Source organism: Mauremys reevesii, linkage group 5, assembly GCF_016161935.1.
Source record: "Mauremys reevesii isolate NIE-2019 linkage group 5, ASM1616193v1, whole genome shotgun sequence".
Lineage (NCBI taxonomy): Eukaryota > Metazoa > Chordata > Testudines > Geoemydidae > Mauremys > Mauremys reevesii.
This window is the reverse complement of record NC_052627.1, coordinates 62,907,384-62,929,749: the sequence shown is the minus strand read 5'-3', so window position 1 is coordinate 62,929,749 and position 22,366 is coordinate 62,907,384. Positions and strand designations below refer to the sequence as shown.

The window sequence follows — 22,366 nt, the reverse complement described above, 5'->3', positions numbered from 1 at the left end:
CATATGCAAACAGCTTCCCTGTACAGCTAGTACATTTGCAAAGAGCATTAAGCCTGCAATCAAATATCAAAAATGTGGAGCACACTTAAATCTGGGATGTGTGTTAGGGTACATTAAGAAACGCTGCTTTTACTAAGTTCTTGGCATGATCATAAGAGATTTACCACAGCCAAGGATGGGGCAAGCTGAATAGGTAAGACTATTTCTATATCTTTGTAGTGCAATAAACTCTGCATTTATGTTTTTTCTTCCTTGAGAGGAGACGACAGTGCTTATTATTTTATTTGAAAATTATAGTCAGTCATTTAGGAAATGCTATTTTATAGCTTCACAAGAGTATAGATTTAACAATATTTTATCTTTAATGTAGGATTATGAAGCATGTGAGCTGTTACTGGGCCAGGGTGTAATCATTGTTTGATAATGGAAATGTTCGTATTGGAATTGGTACAATTACTGGGCTGGTTATAGCACTGTATTTTAAAACTAACATGAGGCAACAAAAGATGTGATTTTACTTTGAGGACCTGCCTGTCATAAACATAAGAAGAGGAAAGTCTGGCTTTTCCAAGTCTTCCTCCTAGTGCGGGAGTTTAATTACTCGGGACTGTAAATTGTAACTTGTGTTCCATGATGTTGGGGTTTTATTTATCTTCTCATTTTAATCTGAAATCTCTAATATGGCATGTCTCTAGATCTCTACCTTTTCTTTAGATCTATACAGTGAGAAAGAGAGATGCCACATTCTATATCCGTGTGGATAATGAAATATTATTTGCAATTTTTTTCCTTTCACAGCTCACAGAGGGAACTCAGACATTTTGGATCCTGACTCATTTAACTTTGTTTACACAGTTGACTCCGTTCATTCTCTGAAACAAGTCACTTCCCCTATGCTGGCTGATAAGAGTTTAGCAGCTTGTTGAGGTGGAGTGTCAGAGTCATTCCCAGCCACACCACTGGCCCCTGTGCACCGCTTGCACTGGAAGCTGTTTGGAAAAGAAGAAATAGAGAACTGTGAAGGGAAATCATGCATCATCCTCCTGGCTGGAAACCACTGAAGACTATAAGCTGCTTTCATCATGTGGATTCACCGGAGAAATGACCTTCCTAGATCAGCCAGGCCAAATCATAAACTGGTTTGTTTGCTCGCTGTGCACCCCACGGGTGCTGAGGCTCTGCAGTGGCAGGCGTCCCAGGACCAGGAGGAATCTGCTGCTGGGTGTAGCCTGTGTGCTGTACCTGGGGTTTCTGGTCAGTCAAGTGGGTCACATTTTACCCCAGCACAGAGGGGGACGCCAGAAGGTCAGTTCCAGGAGTCTTCAAGATGCTGGTCAGACACCTTTTCCGGGGATCCCACTGGATGGCACTTTGTCCCCACCTGATCTCCAAGGGCCCCAGATGGCTGGCAATGGGACCTCAGCGCCACCCAACGTGGTGTACATCACACTGCGGTCCAAGCGCAGTAAACCCACCAACATCCGAGGCAGTGTGAAACCCAAGCTCAGGAAGAAGCATGGATTCCCTTTGCCCTATGGGCAGCGCTTTCCAGCAGGTGTCACTGGGCAGGAGGAAGCCTTGTCCCAGCAGCAGGGGCGGACTAGCTACTCCATGGGAATAATGAGGGCAGCAGTAGTTCCAGAGACACCAAGGCACCAACTGAAGAAGCACTGGGATGGAGAGAGGGAGGCAGCGGGCAGGGGACACCGAAGTCATATTGGGGTTTCAGGAGGTGTAAATGTGCAGCCCCAGGCTCGGGAGAGTAATATCAGGCTATACAGTGAGAAGTCCCCCTCGTGGCTGAGCAAAGATGACATCCTAAGCATGCGTTTGCTGGCAGATTCCCGGATAGGCAGTATCCGAGAAGCACCCTCTCAGCATGGAGTCCTATTGGTGTTTGAAAGGAATCCCAGTGCCACAGGAGCAGCTTGCAGTCAAGGGTACTGTGGCCTCATCAAGAGACCCCTTGATATGAGTGAGGTGTTTGCCTTCCATTTAGACAGGATCCTGGGGCTGAAGAAGACCTTGCCTTCTGTAAGCAGGAAATCGGAGTTCATCCAAGGTAACAAATTCACTTGATTTTTAGTTTCCATCTGGGGGACTCCAGTGTTTTGTATTTGGTCAACAGCAGGCTTTAATTTCAGATAGTCTGAGAACTAGCTCTACAGAGCACAGTTATAGGGAACTTAATCTGGAATATGTGTTTACATAATTTCAGGGTTCCTCTGCAGTGTAATAGTTCTGTCCTGAAGGATGTAATACACCCAGAGTTTATTAATGCTTCTGGCTGCCTTATAGACTAATAGAGTTATTGAGAGCATTCAGACAACTTCCTTTCCATAGAAGACTAATTTGAGTGAGGGGAAAAGGGGGGTGATCCTTTTTTACATATCATTTGTAGTGAATATGAAATTATATAGACTGATCAAAATGAAATTGAAGAGGACACAGTCTGGAAGTCTCTCAGCACAGTGCTCTGTGCTTCAGAGATTAGTTTTTACTCTTTCACGTCCCCTAGATTTCACTTTTAGAAGATATTGTGGATAACCAGCTCTGGAATTCATTTGCCACAAGTAGTGGATAGGGGAGACATTTCTGTTAGCCCAAGCACCTATTGGGGAGGTCTTAGAGCTCCTTCTTGAACTGCTTTGGCATAATCCCAAAAGCACAAATGCCTCTGGAATTTAAAACTGAAATTGTGCAGTCACTGAAGTCTCAGTGGATTCTTCTGTTTGACAACTTAAAGCTCACGACACACCTGTATCTAGCTAAATAAATACACCTGCTATAGATGCTTAATTGTGGTTGTAATATGTACAATGCAAATTGCTTTTAACAGAATATCATATTTTTCTTCATCCTAAAATGAAATTAAAATTAGATTTAATAGATTCAATGTAAGTTGATAAGTCTATCTTTAACATTACTGTCTTGTTAAATGTGTCTTCAGCCTAAATGCTAAATACACACTGATCATAAGCTGAAAGGGCTGCGTTATATTTTCCTGAATCATTGCTATTTGCTGTTCATTTCTTAGTACTGAAGAAGATTATTTTATACAAAATATTTTGTATATCAGCCTGTATTTTATCAGAGAAAAGGTAAAGCAAAAATGTCCTTGCAAAAGTTGATGGCAGGAAAAGAACATACCGATCTGTGATTTATCAACACTGTGCAAGCCTTCTCTCTGGCAGTCTTTACGACAATATGAATGAATCTCTAGGAATAACAGTTTGGTGGCTTTTGAATATTATTCATAGTAGCAGAGCATGGAAGATGCACTATGCATACTCTATTTTTAGGAACAGGATTTATTGCTATAGAGCTGTCATAAGGAATTACGGTAGTTTAGTTTCAGTTCAGTTTCAGGAATTCTGTAGAGTCTGGCTTCACAGATGACAGACTGCAGGCCCAGTGGAAACTGCTATTAGGTTAACTGTAGACTGAATTGCTTAATGTCTTCAGCCTGCAACATCTTTTGGATTGGCTGAAAGAGAGATTCTATTTTCTTCAGCCTCCTTTTCCCTGTAATTGGTTTTGTTCATACAGCATAAAAAGTCTTGCTAGGTAACGAGGAGAAAAAAGTCATTTTTCCTTTTGGGTCTTGTTTCATGTTTTCCAGCTAAAGGGTGAGTTCAGCTTCTGGAACAGCCACAGCATCTTACCTCTCTCCATTTCATTAATCTTGAAACATGCTGGATTTCGGCCTTGGTTGCCATAGTTACTTGCTTGAGTGTATTTGGCTTGGATTGTTAATTAACTACACAAATTTCAGCAGCGAACACCTCCTCCGTTGTTCTCTTCTTGTTTAGAAAAGGAATGAAAAATTATTTTAGAAAACAGAATGAACAATTAATGAGCCTGCTCCTGTAGCCTTTACTCATTTGAGTAATCTGTGTGTGGGCCGCCCAAGCGATTTCAGTGGGACTGCTTGTGTGAGTAATGACTACTCATGAGAAAGAAAGCAATGCAGGACTGGACTCCTCGACAAGGTCTAAGCTGGCACATCCCTTTAGCATGCCTCAGTCATGGTGTAAGCAATGTAACAAGACATGTTTGATGTAGCATTAAAATCTTAAAAAAATTAGGCTCCTCAAAATTGCCATTCATTTTGTCAAAAGCATTTTCAAAGAGGTGCTTTGTAAACCCCCAAACAACTTTGGGTTTATTTTTTGTTTCCACAGCTCCTCTCTTGATAGGTGACAGAGAGGCTAGCAAAATACTGCACCAGAGATCTCTGCTTGCCACTCCCCTAATGAAAAGTGAACCATTTGCCACAGGTTTAAATTATTCTGTGATATTTCTGCCTTGCCAGAATGGAAAGTTGGGTCATGATAACTATTTCCTCAATATTCTTTGCCAGTGACTTATCAAAAAATAATATAGGCATAGAGACTAAAGGTGGACAAAGCCTTCCACAATTTTGATTTGAAAACCAAGTAAAAATAATTCTATGCATATGCAAATATTTGACAGAACAAGGAGTAATGGTCTCAAGTTGCAGTGGGGGAGGTTTAGGTTGGATATTAGGAAAAACTTTTTCACAAGGAGGATGGTGAAGCACTGGAATGGGTTACCTAGGGAGGTGGTAGAATCTCCTTCCTTAGAGATTTTTAAAGCAAGGCTTGATGAAGCCCTGGCTGGGATGATTTAGTTGGGGATTGGTCCTGCTTTGAGCAAGGGGTTGGACTAGATGACCTCCTGAGGTCCCTTCCAACCCCGATATTCTATGAGTCTATGATTCTATTATATATATACCAATTTGTTCCCAGTAAGGGTTAGCTGGAAGAACTCCTTTGTTACTGAGATATAAATGAGCAAAGCAAGGGCTGCAAAGAAGTGGGAAAATGTCATAAATGTGTGGTAAGGGCACTGGAGCAAATGGTGGATGATCTTCCTACATCCCAGCCTTCTCAAGTCCACATGAACATCCTAGGGCTGGAAATCTGGGCTTTAGGGTCTGGTAATGTCAGCATGGAGGTGTGGAATTAGGGAGTATCTCATTTACATCCATCCAAACCAAATTGATTTGCAAGCAGAAATCTGTATAGGATGTAATGCCTGCCTGTGGCAAACTCCCACAGGTCCACCAGAATGGATCTGGATTTCCTTGGACTGCACAGCCTCAAGGCTACATTTGTAGTCCCTCTGTGCTGCCTCAAAACACTGTCTCATATACAGGAATGACTTAGATGCTGTAAAATTTAACTCAGAGTTTTTGGGACATTTCTTCCTCTTAGTTTTTCAGTGGGAAAGACAAAATGTACAAGAGTTTGTCGTTTTAGAAAGGTACCATTAATGATTCCTGCAGAGAGGTAGGAAGGGCCCTGCAGAAGGCCACATCACTTTCAGTGCATATGCTGGCTACTCAGTAGATCAGTAGCTATTCCACATGCTGCCCTGAGGTTTTCAGGTCATTCCTTGCTCATATCCTGTGCCCCCTTACCTACAAAACAGGCAGGAATACCTATTAGGGCACAGCCCATCTTACTCTGCACTTTGGCCAAGCAAAATGGCCGCACAGCATGTCCATAGTGAATTTCTTCACCTGTAGACTGGATATGTCTGTACTGGCATATTTAGGACCCAATCTGTAGCGAAGTAGCAGGATACAGGTAGATTATGAGCTAAATTCTCTCCTGCTCTGGGGGGGACAGCATTAGAGAGATGGTTCTGGGTGCTTCTTGGATTTCAGGACCAACCCCAATATAACTTAAAGGTGCTGCTGAACATCTTTGTTACATTTCTTGCTTAGGGTCTGAGATCCCTATTCAGGATTGCAATGATGGCAACAGTCCCTTCTCCACCCCAGATTTTCTGATATGCTGAAATGGGTCCCCTATCTATATATGTGGGCTTGATCCCTCCTATGGCTTAAACTGGCATAGCTCCACTGAAGTCAGAAGGGCTATGCCAGTTTATACCAGCTGAAGATCTAGTCCAATGAATTTTACAGAGTTGTTTTTGCAACAAAAACCTATTTAGAGTGCAAAAGTATTTGATTTTGAGTAGCATTGTTTCTGCTCACTTCATCACTGGTTATGTGCAAATGGATGCTGGGAATTTGGCACAGATGTGATAGAAAGTTCCATTGATTAGAGTTGTCATGTTTCTTTACTGACCTCTACACAATGTTAGCTTCAGATTTTCTCTTACACCCGACATATTTAGCATGCTTTTTCCATCACACCAAAAGATATGAACATTCAGGCACACTCATTATTAATTATTAATGTCAAGGCAATGAGAACTTGCTCTTACTTATGCATTCAGCAGCTTTTAAATGATGTCTCTTTTGTGTGCCCTTTATCAGATTGAGTTGTGCTGTGAATTGCTTGCTGTCATATAGCTGGATGTGAGTGAGAGACCAGAGGTCATACTCTCACAACATTTTGTTACATAAAAATCGAATACTTATGCACCCCTCACAGACTCCTTAAAATCTGCATTCACACACAGAAGATTTTCTTCCCTTCCAAGATTTCTCCAAAGTGTATAATACTTACAGCTAAGATGTGGAAGAAAGAGGGGAAATACTTTAGTCAACACTTCTGAGATCTGTTTAAGTTGCTTACATTATTTATTTATTGTTCAGAGGGCTACCTTACACGGAGAAGGCTTTGCTAGGATAGCTCTACTGGTCCCTAGTGGAGACACAGCTTGTACCAGCAAAACAAGGTGTGGGTTTTTTTGTTTTTTGTTTGCCGCTGTAGTTAGACCACCTTCCGTAATGATATAAGCTAAACTAGCAAAAGGCTCTTTTGCTGATATAAGCCGTGTTGAGGTGTGTGTCCCCCAACTTGCATTCTGTTTTTTTTTTAATTAACAGACCTTGGGCGTGCCACTTACAGCAGTCTGTGCCTCCATTACTACTTCTTTTCCTTATATGGGCTTGGGAGGATACATTTGAATTATAGGTATGAGAGAGATTCATATACTACAGTGATGTGGAGCATAGACATCTCTGGAGAGGACCGCAAGGAGTAGCAGCATCACTGAAAGCAAGAAAGGGGTTCTAACTCACGTCTTTGCAGCAGCATCTATAGGAATGGTTGGGAGCAGGGGCCCAGCAGCAGTGGGAGATAATGGGCTTGATCCTGAAAGTTTCTGAGACCTCTCAGCTCCTATTGTAATCAACTGAATTTAAAAGCACTCAACAGCATGTAGGGTCAGGCCTATAACTACCTTTTGTTGTTATTCAAATTGGGCCAGAGCCTTGCTTGGTGTAAGTTGGCAGGCTTTAATGGGTCTATGCTAATTTATACCATCTGAGAATGAAGCCCCTTATCTTTATTTCTCACTGCCTTCACATTTTCCCTGCAGCAGCCAGCAATCTAGGTTACTGTTCTCTACTCCAGCTACAAAGACATGCTCCAGTAATTCCATTTGTGTTATAAAGTTGAAATGTTTTGTTTTGGTTCATCTTTGTTTCCTGTGAATCACAAACATTTCCTGTGTTTAACCTTTTTACAAATCTGAATGGAAATTGGCATGATATTGTCATAACATTAAAATAATAAATAATAGTGAGGTGGTGGTTGTTATGCTGAACCTTTTGGGTGCGCAGGGAGGCGTTTGCTTTGTTTGGAGAGCACTGATATATCTGCTTTGGGGAAAACCCATAAATAATTACATGAACTTTGATTATTGATAGAAGGAAAAATAGATCAGATTTAGGGCCCATCAATGTATAATATATTTAACTCTAATATAGAGCTTTTTTTCTGTGGGTTTCAAAGTGCTTTACACTATCCCTATTGCGTAGATAAAGAGAAAGCATCACTGAGAGGTCATTTGACTAAGGTCAAGAAGTAAGTCAGTGACAGTGTTAGAAGTGGAACCCAGAATGAGAGAGGCTGGGGGACTGGACTGCATATGGAAGATTTGGGCCAAGCTTTTCAAATGTAAATTCCCGAAAGTTATACTCCTAAATTTTTTTAGGCAACTAAATAAGTGTCCTGCTTTTTAAAACTGCTGAGCATCCATAGACTTCTGGGGGAAAAGAACAGCAGGGAGGATGGTGTAGTTATCAGTGATGGTAGTGAAAGGAAGAACATGGGAGGGCATAAGAGGAAAAATGCATTCTGGGTTGGAGATGCCTAGTTTAAGAAAACAGGCAAACAGGAGGACAGTTCCAGTGGTGGTTGGAGCTGTACACTGGATTCATTTGAGTGTGATCACCTTGTTTGTGTGTATGTGTGTGCCAGGATTTGGCAAAGTTAGAAATATATCTGATCTTCATGGTACAGCCCATTCTTCTGCATCTCAAATTTCCAAATCCAGTTGAGCAGGTTTTTATTCAGTCTAGGCTTGCTCAAGGTCATTCTGTCCTGGGAAAATTCAGTAGTATGAAAAGTGCACTGACCTTGTTGGCAGATGATCCTTTGCTAATAATGGGCAAACATCAGTTGTCCTTGCTGATATGTTGTCCTTGCTGATTATTTTTGGTCAATCAGCATGTTCTGACATTTTACTGACTCAATTGTGGATCTTGGCAGGACTGGATAGACTCATTCTTAAGTAGTTCTATTCTTTGCTCCCAGAGAGATGCTGAGAGTGCTATTGGACTCATTGTTCTGAGAGTACTGTCATGTGGGGTGCTGCAAGTCTCTTTTGCCACCTCTCCTGTTCAATATATAAATGAAGGAAATAGTGAGATGATTTGCTCTGCAATGTAACACATGTCTGGGTGGTAGCAATGTGATCATTTGGATGTAGCATAAAATTTGACCACTTTGCCTGCACTTTTTTGCTCACTGATCAGGACTAACATACAAAACTAAATTCCAAAACCTTTGATCATATTCCAATAACCGCCATCTAGTAACTTGCCATATAAATGTTTCCTTCTTTGCATACAAACATGTAAATTCCCTGCCCTTCTCCCTGCCCCACCTCAAAAAAATTACTCTGCTCTGAAGTGCAGCACCAGTATTCAGCCCTGGTTCAGTGACAGGTTTAAACATCAGACAGGACATCAGAGTTAGCAACAAGAACTTTTGTATCATTGGAAAGAAAATAATCCCATTTTTTCCAATCGGATACACACCACTTACTTATAGCTCTGGTGCTGTATGTTCTGAGATATATGACTCAAATATAGTGATATTATTATATAGCAAATGGCAATTTTGGGTAATTTTTAGAGGTTTCTAAAATGTGGTGTGTGGTGGATTGAGGAATGTGTTGGAATTGCAAGCTACCATTTTAAGAGCATAGGTGGGGGTTTCCCGGTCCTACTTGTGGGGTAGGGTGCTCTGTAACAAAGCATTCTAGCCGGTCAATCTGGAAAGAGCCAGCTTAAAAACAAAGTAGTGACAATTTTGCCTCGCTGCCTTAAGGATGAGCCTGTCTTCTCTCTCTCGTATGTTATCACTCGGAATTCTAAGAATTAATGTAGTGTTACCTTAAACCTTCCAACAAAAGTATTTATTTTTTTCATCTAGCTTCTCTGTGTGTATGCAATGAATATAACATGATGATTATAATTTCTCTCTGAGCCCTGTACAGATGGATTCATCATACCTAAGGTACCTGGTTTTACATCCGGAGGGATAAGACAAATATTATTTATATACATTTTAAAAACTGACTAAAACATTTCTAAAATGGATTTTCTGTAAAATATATATCATATATGAAGACTATATGACACTCTGGGGTGGAATAAAGGTCTTATCAGCACTACTCTGGGATGATCTGTATGACTCATTGGCAAGGACATATTGTTCATGAATGATAAAACCAAAGTCATGCCACACCCTCATATAATCTATCTATAAACTTTCTATTTACAGCTGTGAAATATTATATCTGTAGGACTAAAACTCTAAAGATGCTAAAATAATTCCACTTTTTGGCTGGACTCCAGGATTTGCTCTCAGAACCACTGGGCTAGATCCTCAGCTGGTGAAAATCAACATTGCTGCATTAATTTACCCCAGCTGTGGATCGGATGCCAAACTTTTAAAATTGATTTAATAGATAGCCTCCACAAGTAGAGGGACTTTTAAGCAGCCAGCTCTTGTTCCAAGCAGGGAGCATTTCTTCTCAGACATTGAAGAGAACTGTAATGTCCAGGGTTTTTCCTTTTCTGTGGTGGCTGTTTTCAGATGTGGAATATGACCACATAAACCAAAGGATGTGAAATTATTGGGGCTTGGTAGCTTTTTCCTGCCACATCTGAAATGTCTTCTTTAAAAACAATAACGCTGTAATTAGTGAAGCCCGAGACAATGTCTAAAGAATGATCAAGTTCTTTTAGTTTCCAATATACAAGAATTATTAATATATGGTACTGATTGTATTTTGCCTCTTCTCAGATGGTCTGCCATGTCCTGTTATTCTCTGGGATTCCTCATTGGCTCCAACAAATAATAGGACCCATTCTTCCGTGAGGCTAAATTGGGGGGCCTATCAGCAGCTATTGAAACAGAAGTGCTGGCAGAATGGCAAAGTGCCCAAAGCTGAGTGGGGCTGTACTGAGATCCATCACCATGAGTGGTCCAAGATGGCACTCTTTGATTTTCTTCTGCAGGTAAGGGAGCAATGTAAAGTGTTTACTGTATACAAAGAATATCAACCTTTGCAAGATTTATTTGAGCACCAGTCTGGTTAAGGATAAACCGTTTTCACAGATATGTCCAATGATAAAATTCACCCTGGGTTGCAATTTTGCAGAAAGGGAGTGTTTAAAAAGATGGTTTTAGTTTTTGTCTTTAATGAGAAAGGTATGTGCTTGTGCTCCTTTGGCTTGTTTCTGGTACACTGTACAACCCCAAAAGATAAAAGGCAGTAGGTTGTGTTCTGCACTGCTTTGCACTTTGTGTATTCATTTACACTTGTGGAAAGTGAGTGTAAACTGCTGCCATTCTGGTAGCATTTTACACACACCTTGTACAGGTGTAAATGAATATACAAGGTGTGAGGCACTGGAGAGTCAGGACCTCTATTATTAAGTCATGGGGACAGATCCTTAGCTGATGTGACTCATTTCCATTCCATTTAATAGAACTTATCTGCTGAGGAGCTGGCCCTAGGTTATTTTGCAGTGCCAGTCTCACATGCTCTTGGACAAGGCAGAGAATCACCTGCAGTGACACCAGTTTCTTCATTTCCCCTTCTCCAGCAAAAGGCTGCTGTTACTCAGCCATAGATGTGAGGATCACATTGATCTTATATCTTCCTTCTTATTAATGTTTTAAAAAGAATAAATGATATTCCTTCATCAGCACTCTTCTTGCCAAGAGGAAATCAAGTGATATAACATGAGCCTCCAGTGTGAAGGGGTGGCCAAAATGGCTAATGTGGTCTTTGGATGTATAAACAGGGGCATATTGAGTAGAGTAAAGATATTTTACCCTGGTATTTGGCAATGGTGCAACTACTGCTGGAATACTGTGTCTGTTTCAGGTGTCAACAAGTCAAGAAGGATGTTGAAAAATTGTAGGGGGCTCAGAGAAGAGCAACAAGAATGATTTAAAAAATTGAAAACATACCTTACATTGATAGACTCAAGCAGCTCAATTTATTTAGTTTATCAACGAGGGACAATTGAGGGACGATTTGATCCTGACATATAAATACCTCTATGCACAAACCTGAAATTAATTAGGGCTCTTTGTAGCCTGCAAAGGTATAACAAGATATAACAAGATATAACAGAGAGATGCCGAAAGTTGAATAGCTGGAAGTTGAAGCAAGACAAATTTAGACTAGTAATAAGACTCACATTTTTAATAGTGAGGGTGAATAACCACTGGAACAATTTACCAAGGATTGTGGTGGATTCTCCATCAATGGAAAATTTTAAATCAAGATCAGGTATTTTTTTCTAAAAGAGATGCTCTAGTTCAAGCAGGAATTAATGTAGGGATGTTCTATGGCCAGTGTTATACAGGAGGTCAGACTAGAAGATCACAGTAGTCCCTTCTTGCTTTATAATCTATGAAGTGTGTATGCACTTTTCACACATCCCTAGGATTTCACAATCAAGTGCGCAAATACAAAATGGGAAGCCGGCTATGAAGGAGCACTGCAGGAAAGGAGCTGGAGGTTATAGTGGATCACAAACTAAATATGAATCAACAATGTAACATTGTTCTAAAAGAGTGAACTTCATTCTGGGATGTATTAGTAGGAGTGTTGTAAACAAGACAAGAGAAACAATTATTCCATTGTACTCAGGACTGATTAGGCCTCAACTGGAGCATTATGTCCAGTTGCGGGCACCACACTTCAGGAAAGTATCGGGGGTAGCCATGTTAGTCTGTATCCACAAAAATAACAAGGAGTCTGGTTATTTGCAACTGAAGAAATGGTTTTTTACCCACGAAAGCTTATGCCCAAATAAATCTGTTAGTCTTTAAGGTGCCACCAGACTCCTTGTCACTTCAGGAAAGGTGTGGACAAATTTGAGAAAGTCCAAAGGACAGCAACAAAAATGATTAAATGTCTAGAAAACATGACCTACAAGGAAAGATTGAAAAAAAATCAGGTTTGTTTAGTCTGGAGAAGAGACAACTGGGATGGCAGGGGACATGAGAAGTCTTCAAGTACATAAAAGTTTGTTATAAAAAGGAGAATGATAAATTGTTCTCTTTATCCACTGAGGACAGGACAAGAAGTTATGGGCGTATGTTGCAGTAAGGGAGACTTAGGTTAGACATTAGGAAAAACTTCTTAGCTGGAAGGGTAGTTAAGAACTGAAACAGATTACTTAGGGAGACTGAGGAATCGCTGTCATTGGAGGTTTTTAAGAACATGTTAGACAAACATCTGTCTAGATTATACTGAGTCCTGCCTTAGTGTAGGGGACTGGACTAGATAAATAGTACTTCTAGTACTACATTTCCATGATTCTAGAATTGTCCCCATTATTTTGCTAAGTAAGATATTGCTATGACCCAGTTCTTATTACATGGTAACCAGAAAAGTGAAACTTGAGTAATTTCTACTGGCATCAAAAGTGTTTACTGCTCCTACTCATTTTCCTTGCAGTGAGCTACTTGTGGAGTAAGGGACTTAATCCCATGAGTTAGTTTGATTACCACAAACCCCTTTGAAATCAGTGGAAAGACTCCCATTGACTTAATGGGCTTTGGATCAAAACTTCAGTCTCAAAGATTTCAAGCCTATTCTAACAAGTGACTGAATATTTTCATAATCAGAAATACACGTACTCCCAACAGCTCTCTCCCTTTCATTAATAGTTTGTTTCTTCTCAGAAGTGATTTGAAGTTAAAAATAGAAGAGTGGGGTAGGTTTCAAACACCTAGCACCAAATCCTGCTCTTAGCAAAGCAGGAAGTAGCTAAGAGTGGACCCAAAGTTACAAACCTGATTGCCAACTCTTCACACACAGCTCAAAGGTAAACTGGAGATAAGGCACCTGATAACAAAAACGTAAGCATTACGTAAGCCATGGCTTGTCAATGGAGATCAGGCAAATTACATTACATGACTAAAGACTGTATAATCATAACCTTAGTCCTTAACACAGACAGGCACAAACACAAAAAGAATAGATGATAGGAACACTTCACAGATCAAACCATGCCTTTACTTAGTCCATTCACAGCAGTCCATGTCTTGACTTAGTCCATTTACTTCATCTTTGTAGCAGGGCTACTATTTCCTCCCCTTAAGCCTGGTCCCTCTGCCATGTAACTTGATGGATCAAAAGGGGCTGACAGTTTGTTCCTTACTGACTGAAGTCTGGATGATAGTAGATTTTCCCAGTGTGAGAAGTCCACTTAAGACCTTGATGGATGAATGAAGATTTGGGTTTGTGTGAAGAAACAGGACAGCCGCTGGCAGTTATAACAGGGGTAGTCTGAAAAATGAGATTGCCCCACTTAAACTAGGATTTAGGGCAACATCCTAACCCCACAAAAGACTAAAGTTCTGATCCATACTAGTACACCAGTGCAAAATAGTACTAAAGGTATGTGTAGCCATCACCTCCACAACCATTTTGAAAAGATTTTCTTACATATATAGGGATCAATCCTTGCATTAGACCACCTAATAAGTGGTTTCCATCTCTGATTTCCATGATTCTTTTTACGCTATGCAGAACAGGCTGCTCTCCATAATTCTTCCATCCTCAGTATGAAACCCATGTAATCCATCGAACAGGTGTAACTAAGGGAATAATTTGGTCAACTATATTTTAAATTCATACTTTGACCAAATATAATCTCATGGATGAGACTATAACTGACCACAGAGCAGATGTGCAAGGAGGGCTCAAGGAGACTTACCCCTGCTTATGTTTCCCCATTTTAGGGTTCGGTCATAATCTCAGCCCTTGCAACCAGTTGAGTACAGTGAGAATTAGGGATAGCAGCACTAGACACCTCAAGACTATACTTTCCCACCCATTCCTTACATTGGCCTACAGAGCTGCTTGGATGTGGAGAGAACTTCATGTTACACCCTTTTACGAGTTGGCATATCTTTCATTTTCTCCTACATAATATGGAGATGTGGGTACACTGGATCTCCAGGAGGGCCTGTTAGTTTAGTATATATCTGCACTGCCCCCACCAGGCACCTGCATCTAGAAGCTATGATAACCCCTGTTTATAGGCAGAATTTCATCTCTCATACAATTCAACATTCTAGAAAGTCATGTTTTTTAAAATGTAGAAATCATTGCATTTGATTAGACACAGTCTATTTCTGTCCTTCACAAGTTTTTGTTTTTGACCAGGATGAATGGATGTTTCACTTTTTGAGTTATATTTATGAAAAACTGCTTGTGGTAATTATAGAATGTGAATTTTCTGCCTAAAATAGGTTGTCATTTGTGTAATGACTCCATCCTCAGTCCTACTATGAGTGAGTAATGCTTGTAATCTGATATAAAGTCATATGTGGATTATATTGATCCTAAACATAGCAATAACCCTATAGGAATAGCACAGTGTGTGTCAGAGCATTTTAAATGGATTTTGATTTGTTAATCTAAAAGTGCTAATGTGTTTGCATTTAATGGTGTAAGAGATAGCATGGTTCCTGTGTTGATGCACAGAAGTATCTATTAATTTTTAATTTTAGTATCTTCTAGAGTAAAGACTTCAATTTAGCAATGAATATTATGTTACCTCTGCTGTTATCCAGAAATAAATGTTAACTACTAGATGAAATACAGCAGGCTTGAGCCATTCATGAAATAAAAAGGAAGCAAATCACTTTTACAAGGCATGCTACAAATCTGGGGTATCCTACACTTCCAACAAATGCCCTGCTGCTTATCAGAAGTGTATGCCAAGCAGCTGAATATGCTCATTCTCCACAATTCATACTTTCTCAGGATGTACTTGAACATACAGCTATCTTTAGAGACATTTCAACAGGAGAACATGGATACACGAAAAATCCATAAGAAAGGACAGATGAACAAAGGAACCTGAGGTGACATGCCAACTTAATGGATTGTATTCATCACTAATAAAAGTGATCAATGTATTACACATAAATGGACTGAGAAGCCTTCAGTTGGCTAGTAATTCGCTAACCACTTTGCAAGTATTGCATTTGAGTATTAACCTCTGCGCTATTCCAGTACTAGTAAGCAGATAACTTCAGACATGTTGATACTCACTTTTTCTAGTTGTGCAAGAGATGGTGACTGGCTACCCATCATTCACTTTGAGGTTTTCCTGATCCTAGCCATTGCCAGCTAGCTTGCCCTTGTTCCCTCTAAAGTTGGAAATCTTCTTACTTTGGTTATAGAAAAAAGTATCTTAATTAAGAGCCTGATCCTGCAGCCTCTTATTCACCTGAGCAATCATATAAATCACACAAATAGTCACATGCACTCTAGAGTATGGCATACCGGTGTAAGGACTTCCTGGGTTGAGTCCTAGGAAAGTAACTGGTAGCACAAATGGTACTAAAAATCAAAGGAGTAAATTTCTGTTTGTGGGAAGATTTTGTGTAATATTGTAAGTTTGAGTTTGAACTGAGATGAAAGATGCAGAGAAATTGGAGGGACTTCAGAGAACAAGGGACAGTAGTTGAAGGGATTAATGAGGAAAGATTAAAATAAGTAAATATGTGTAGCCTAGTTAAATGATGACTGGAGAGGTATGAGGTATGGTAACGGGTTACAAGTAGCTGAAATGTGTAAATGTCAAGGAAGCAGGGGGATTATGCAGGGTGGTCCTGGTAGATATATGAAGGATTAATGGGCTGACACTGATCAAAGAGAAAAATAGTCTGCATACAAAGAAAAGTGTGGTAAGAGTGCAATGTGCTAGACCATGGAATAGTTTTTTCAAGTAAAATCTCCACCATGTGAGTTATTTAAAACTAGAGAAATATATTAAATACACAAGATATAAAAATATATCAGCTGCATTCAAACATTAAAGTTGCAAAGTCAAGCACTCAGAAGTTTGGACATGCCAGATTTAGGGTTGTCTGAATCTTAATTCAGACCCCTTGTGCATATGCATATTGATACAGTCTGTAATTACATAAATCAATTACAAAATACATGGACATTTTTTAACCTGTACCTCAGTTCCCCCTCTGTAAAATCAGGATAATAATATCACCTCACCTCACTGGCATGTTATGAAAATAAATAAATGTTTTGTAAAGCACCATGTCCATGAGAAAATTGATAATTCTGTATTCACAGCAGGGTTTGACTACTGTGCAGCAAATCAGGCTGAGGGCCGCAACTTGAACAATGATGATAAAACTAAATACTGAATAGCTACTCATTTAATTGATCACCATCTGTCCTGTGCAGTGAATGAGACAGAGGTCTTGCAGAAAAAAATAGCATGTAGAAGAAGACTGTATCATAATGCATTCACAAAACAAGGCTGAATTAAGGCTGCACAGGCAACCTTCATTCTGGCATTTCTTAACTGTTGAGTACATCACTTTGCCTATAACACACTACATGATGCAATCCTTTCCTTAGTGTACTTAAGTCTGTATCAGTTCTATTATATTCCAGCTCAGATAATTAAAGAAGATGCTGCTTTCTGAAAAATCTTGGGTTTGATTTCCCCATTGTGTTACTCAGGTTTGACTCTGCTGTCACTCCATTGATTTTTTAAAAAATAGAGTTACACTGGTGTAAGACTGGAATAACAGAGGAGTGAATCAGGACCTATGGGTACAACATGGAGACTAGGAATAGGTTTTAATAATAGATGAATTGTGGAGGATCAATACTGATCTCTTCCCTTCCCGCTCCCGCCCCCCACTGATTTTAATTAAGTTTGCTCTGTATTCATGAACCTGGGATGCTGTTTAGTAAGGAATGATAGTTTTTTCCAGACTCTGACAAGTCTAAGTAATAGATGGCCTGGATCCACAACAGGAGTTACGCGTGGTGATGCTGAGCATCACAGTGCCTAACTTTGATTTTCTAGATCCCTAAATGTGATTCACAAAGTCTGAATTTGTTACCTAAGCTTCTATACAATGAATGGGGAGAGATAGGTGCCTTTACGTGATTCATAAAAACCATCACATTAGGTAAGGAGACACTTAAGCTAGCCAATGGAATATGCTGACAAGAGGGGTGTGTGATAAGCATTCCCTCCCCCATGAGATAGGTGCCTAAGTCCAGGCTACAGGGAGGCACCTATCGCTACTAGCATTTCACAGCTGGGGAACCTCTTTGGAATTAGGTGCCTATGTCATTTTTGCAAGAAGCTGGAGAGGGTGGGGGGAAGGAGGGTAACCACTCCCTTCCCTCATAACTCTTAGCTTAGTGCTTAGGGTACTCATCTGGGATGTGGAAGGCCTCTGATTCAAATCCCCCTTCTCCCACACTTTTTGGCAGTGGGATATTCTGACGTGAGGCTCCCTTTGTCTCTCCTGTGATGCTGTTGCATTCTAGATTAAATAATTAGAGTCATTTGGGACAGAGAGGAAGACCAGAAACATGAGTGACTCAATAGCTTGGTGGTTAGAGTGCTCACCTGGGATGTGGGGGATCCAGTCCCCCTGCTTCAATGATTCTTTATTTAGTCACAGTGGAACAGCTTCCACAGGGAGACTTACTGAGGGTGCACCACCTCATAGCCCAGTGGTTAGACCACTCATCTAACAGGTGGCAGATGCCTGTTCAAATCCCTTCTCCCCTTCATGTGGCTGGCAGACTCTGATTGGTGGTCTCCCACATCCCAGGTGGGTATCAAAACCAGGGCTAAAAGTTAAGAAGGAGATCTTGCTTCTCTCTCCTCCCCCCATCTGTATTGTGTGAATTTGCCTAAGTGGTCCAATCTGGTATGTGTGTTCAGAGTCACCTTCATGTGATTCAGTTGATTGAACACCTGGCTTCTCCTGGTTTTTAAATTTGCTCTGGGGCTAAGGTGAGAGATAGGCACCTGGATGCCTAGAAGAAAACAGCAGTGTGTGTGTGCTCAGAGGCAGAAATGTAGGCTTCTGAGGACCTTCTATTACAAAAGTTTAGGCGCCTACAAGGTTCAGTGGGCATTTTGGTCACCACAGTGGAACCTAAAACTGGGACTTGGGCTCCTATTGTGCATCCAGGCCAGTATAGCTAAGAGTCAAACTTTGCATCCTGTTGAGTTTCATTTTGGTCATATATTATGTTCATTTCCAGATCTACAATCGACTGGACAGAAATTGCTGTGGGTTCAAACCTCGCAAGGAGGATTCCTGTGTCCAGAAAGGACTGAAGCTGAAATGTGAAGATCAAGATTCTGTTGACTTGACACACATTATTCAGAGAAGGCATGACCCTAGGCACTTGGTCTTTATAGATAATAAAGGTTTCTTTGACAGAAGCGAAGACAATCTGGATTTCAAAATATTACAAGGAATCAAAGAGTAAGTTTTAGGATATCCCTACAAATTTGCATAGGGTTCAATAGGCTTTTCCTAGTTCTTCATTTAGGATCAAAGTCTCTCCTCTCTCGCTCCTCATCACATAGTCTGAGTGAAAGGGCTGTGCACTGAGAATGCACCTTAGCCCCAGGGATTAGGAGGTTGCGAATGGGATGAGGAAGCTTTCTTTTCTTTCCCCACCCAAAAAGAAGACATTGTTGCAGTAGCCCCAGTGTCCTTTTATGTCTCCTCCATAGGGAAATTTGACTAAACTAAGGTATGGGTATACATACTTTTGTGTCTAGGCAGATATTATTATTACTTGGAGCAACACACGTATACTAGGTGCTTTATAGAACAGATACAGCAAGATCCTTGCCACCAAAGGCATAACTGACAAAAGGGACGTGAAGAAGAAAGGAGGATCGAGGTGTGAGATCAATAAGCCTATCTAGACTGGGAAAATCTGCACCAATCTAACTTCACTGGTGTCATTACACGGTGGAAACCTCTAATGTAGGCACTCTGCAGATAAGTAAGTTACTGCAGAAACACCACATGCTGTCAGTTACTGGAATAAATTGCATCAGTGCAAGCCCCATTTATATAGATTGCCATGCATTTACACCTGGAGTTCATACTGCTTTAAAAAAAAAAAGGAGGAAAAAAACCATTATAAACAAGGGCCTAAAATGCGGTGTCTAACTTTAAGCATGTCAGCAGAAATAAATGGGACTGTGTACATATAGATAGGCATGCACTGAAAAACCTTGATGAATCCATGGAATTGGTTGTTAAACCACAACGTAAATATTGTAGTTCAGAGTGATGCCAAGGCTGATAAACTCCTTTACACTTTTTCAGGTTCCCTGAATCTGCAGTTTCAGTGCTGAAAAGCCAGCGCTTGCGAGAGAAGCTTCTTCAGTCTCTGTTCCTTGACAAAGTATATTGGGAGAGCCAAGGAGGTCGCCTAGGAATTGAAAAACTTATTGATGTGGTAGAAAGGCGTGCCAAAATTCTTCTCACCTATATAAATGCCCATGGAGCCAAAGTATCACCCATGAGTGAATAAAAGTCTTTTTTTCCCCTAACTCTAAGAATTACAGTTATATAAGGCAAGAACTGATGGCAAAATTGCTTTTTCTTTTAAAATTCTTTTAATTTCCAAAACATAACAGTAGCCAGGTAAGCCTGCATTTGTTTAGACATTTGAAAAAAAATGTTATATAGTATAAAAGTGCCAGTTCTCCAACTTTCTCTAAAATCATTCTTAAATGCATTTATTGCTGTGTTCTTCTAACAAAGATGTCTAAGCAGTGTAATAAACAATGCAATAATTTAATACAAATATTGGATTCTCAATCTTCTAAACTTTCTTTTATTCTCTCAGTTAAGGATAGATCTGTCTCCATTGGATTCTTTTACCAAATATTTCATAATTAAGAGTGGGATTTTCAAAAGCACTCAGCCTTGGACAGCTGCTCTTACCGAAGTCAATGGAAGTTGTAACATTGATTAAAATGGGAGCAGACATAAGCCAATGCTGAGCACTTTTGATTGAAAGTCCCAGTCTCAAAGAATAACCACACCTCTGATAGAGAACATTAATTCAGGGAGTTGCATTCTTTCTTTTTTGTTTCTTTAGAACACACAAACTTCCAGTGTCTCCTATGGCTGGTATTTTTTTTATTGTGTATGTTATATTGTGAAATCTAGGGACCAAATTAAGTTGACACTTAAAACAGGTCAAAGAAAGAATCTAAGTTTTGCCTGGAAACGAGAGTCCCATGACACTTTGCAGTTAAACTAACTTTAAGGAGTGAAATTTTACTAAGCAGTAATCTTTAGCATATTTTGAAATTGCTGCAACAGATATTAAACACAAAAGTAACATTAAACACAAAAGTGTGCAAGAGGTATAAGAAATATCATTTCCCCAACAAAGGAAATAAATAATAACTAATCATAAGGTGTTGAGGTAGTTGGAATGTTACAAGGGAACAGGGAACTTAGAAAATAACCTGAGATAAGACGAGTGTACCAAAAGAAATAAATAGATAAGGGTTGGAATGATAAACAATAGAGTAATATGGATATAATTACCCTAAGAAATCAAGAGAAAGTAAGACCATCTGGAGATTGAATGCAGGCTGTCAGAGAACTACGGGTGTCGTCGAAGGTCTTCTGTAGTAATCTGTGTGTGCTGTTTTTACTAACTGTTAAATCAGTAAATTCAATCAAAACTGATTTATTGGAGGTTTGTTAATTATTAAACTAATCCAGATTTGAAAGAACCCCTCTCATTAAACATATAGACATAAAATATATAATCACAGTTAACATTTTTATCAATTACTGATAATAAATTAATTAATAATTGATCATTAACAAATTATCAATAGCCTGCTTATGCTAGCACTTGGGAAGGACAAATACTTCCTCCCTAATGATTTATTTGGACCAAATCTGACTTTTTTTTTTGTCCCCAGATTGTCCAAACTGGTCTGCAGATTGTTTTATGTGCCATTTTTTGAGTGTAATAAATATTTGCCATTTGAATTGTTTGGTACTTATGGATCACATGATAGGTTTCTGTTCCCTGTTGGCCTGAATCCAACTCCAAGAATCAGATTTCCAGTGCAGCTAATGGTGATTATAAATTCAATATTAACTTTGTGTATATTCTGCTATATTAAAGTAATGTTTTTGTTTCTGCAGACGTTCCTGGCAATTTTCTAGAATTCTGACAGAAAGCAAACGTAGAAGGGGAATGAATGTTAAAATTAGAACAGAAAATGTTGTTTCTAGTATTCTCCTAGCTCTAAATGTAGCCTCTGGTGTTCCATTAAGAATGTCCACTGTTCTTCAAGAAGATACTTTGTCATTAGAGATAGGACGAATCATAAAATATCAATGGTGCATATCCTCAACTGGTTTAAATTGTTGTAACTGTGTTGACTTCAAAAAGCTATGACAACTCACAGCAGCTGAAGATCTGTCAGAAGTATTTCTGAATAGAGGGGTATTGGGAAAGTCAGACATTAGCCACTATTCATCTTGAATAAGACTTTTCCTAGGTCTTAATGTGCTTCCAGAAATAAAACATAAATCAGTGTCGAATACCATAAAAATATAGCTGCCTCTTAGTACTCAACAGACATTCAATAAATTTTTTTGAAGGTAGTGGGCATATTACATGTTTCTATGCATATCTATCTCTGACAATGTATGTACAATAGTATTTTTCCATTGTGAGAAATTTAAATACAGTTGTATGGTATTTTAATTAAAAAAGTTTTAAATAAGTTGAATTCCATAACAAAGTGTAAATCAGAAGTAATGCCAGTGGAGTTCTGCTGGCATGAGAGGAAAATCACACCCTGAATGCATTAACTTCTGGACCAGATGAGCCAAAGCCTAGGGAAAGGTAATGATCAAGAGGAGAAATAAATGGAATTCAGAGAGGATTTTGATTTTTTTTTAATGGACTCATAGGTGCTGGAACAAGGGGTGCCGGGGGTACTGCTGCAACCAAGAGT

At 39.6% G+C, this 22,366-nt stretch overlaps 1 protein-coding gene across 1 annotated transcript; it reads left to right on the top strand.

Moving 5' to 3' along the window:
• On the top strand, positions 1 to 22,132 carry GASK1B (golgi associated kinase 1B). The gene is made up of 5 exons (XM_039540845.1): positions 1 to 193; positions 799 to 2,062; positions 10,323 to 10,537; positions 18,604 to 18,830; positions 19,692 to 22,132. The coding sequence occupies exons 2-5, from the start codon at positions 1,102 to 1,104 to the stop codon at positions 19,897 to 19,899; spliced, it is 1,611 nt and encodes a 536-aa protein (XP_039396779.1). The 5' UTR covers positions 1 to 193; positions 799 to 1,101; the 3' UTR covers positions 19,900 to 22,132.
• Positions 22,133 to 22,366: the final 234 nt, after the last annotated feature.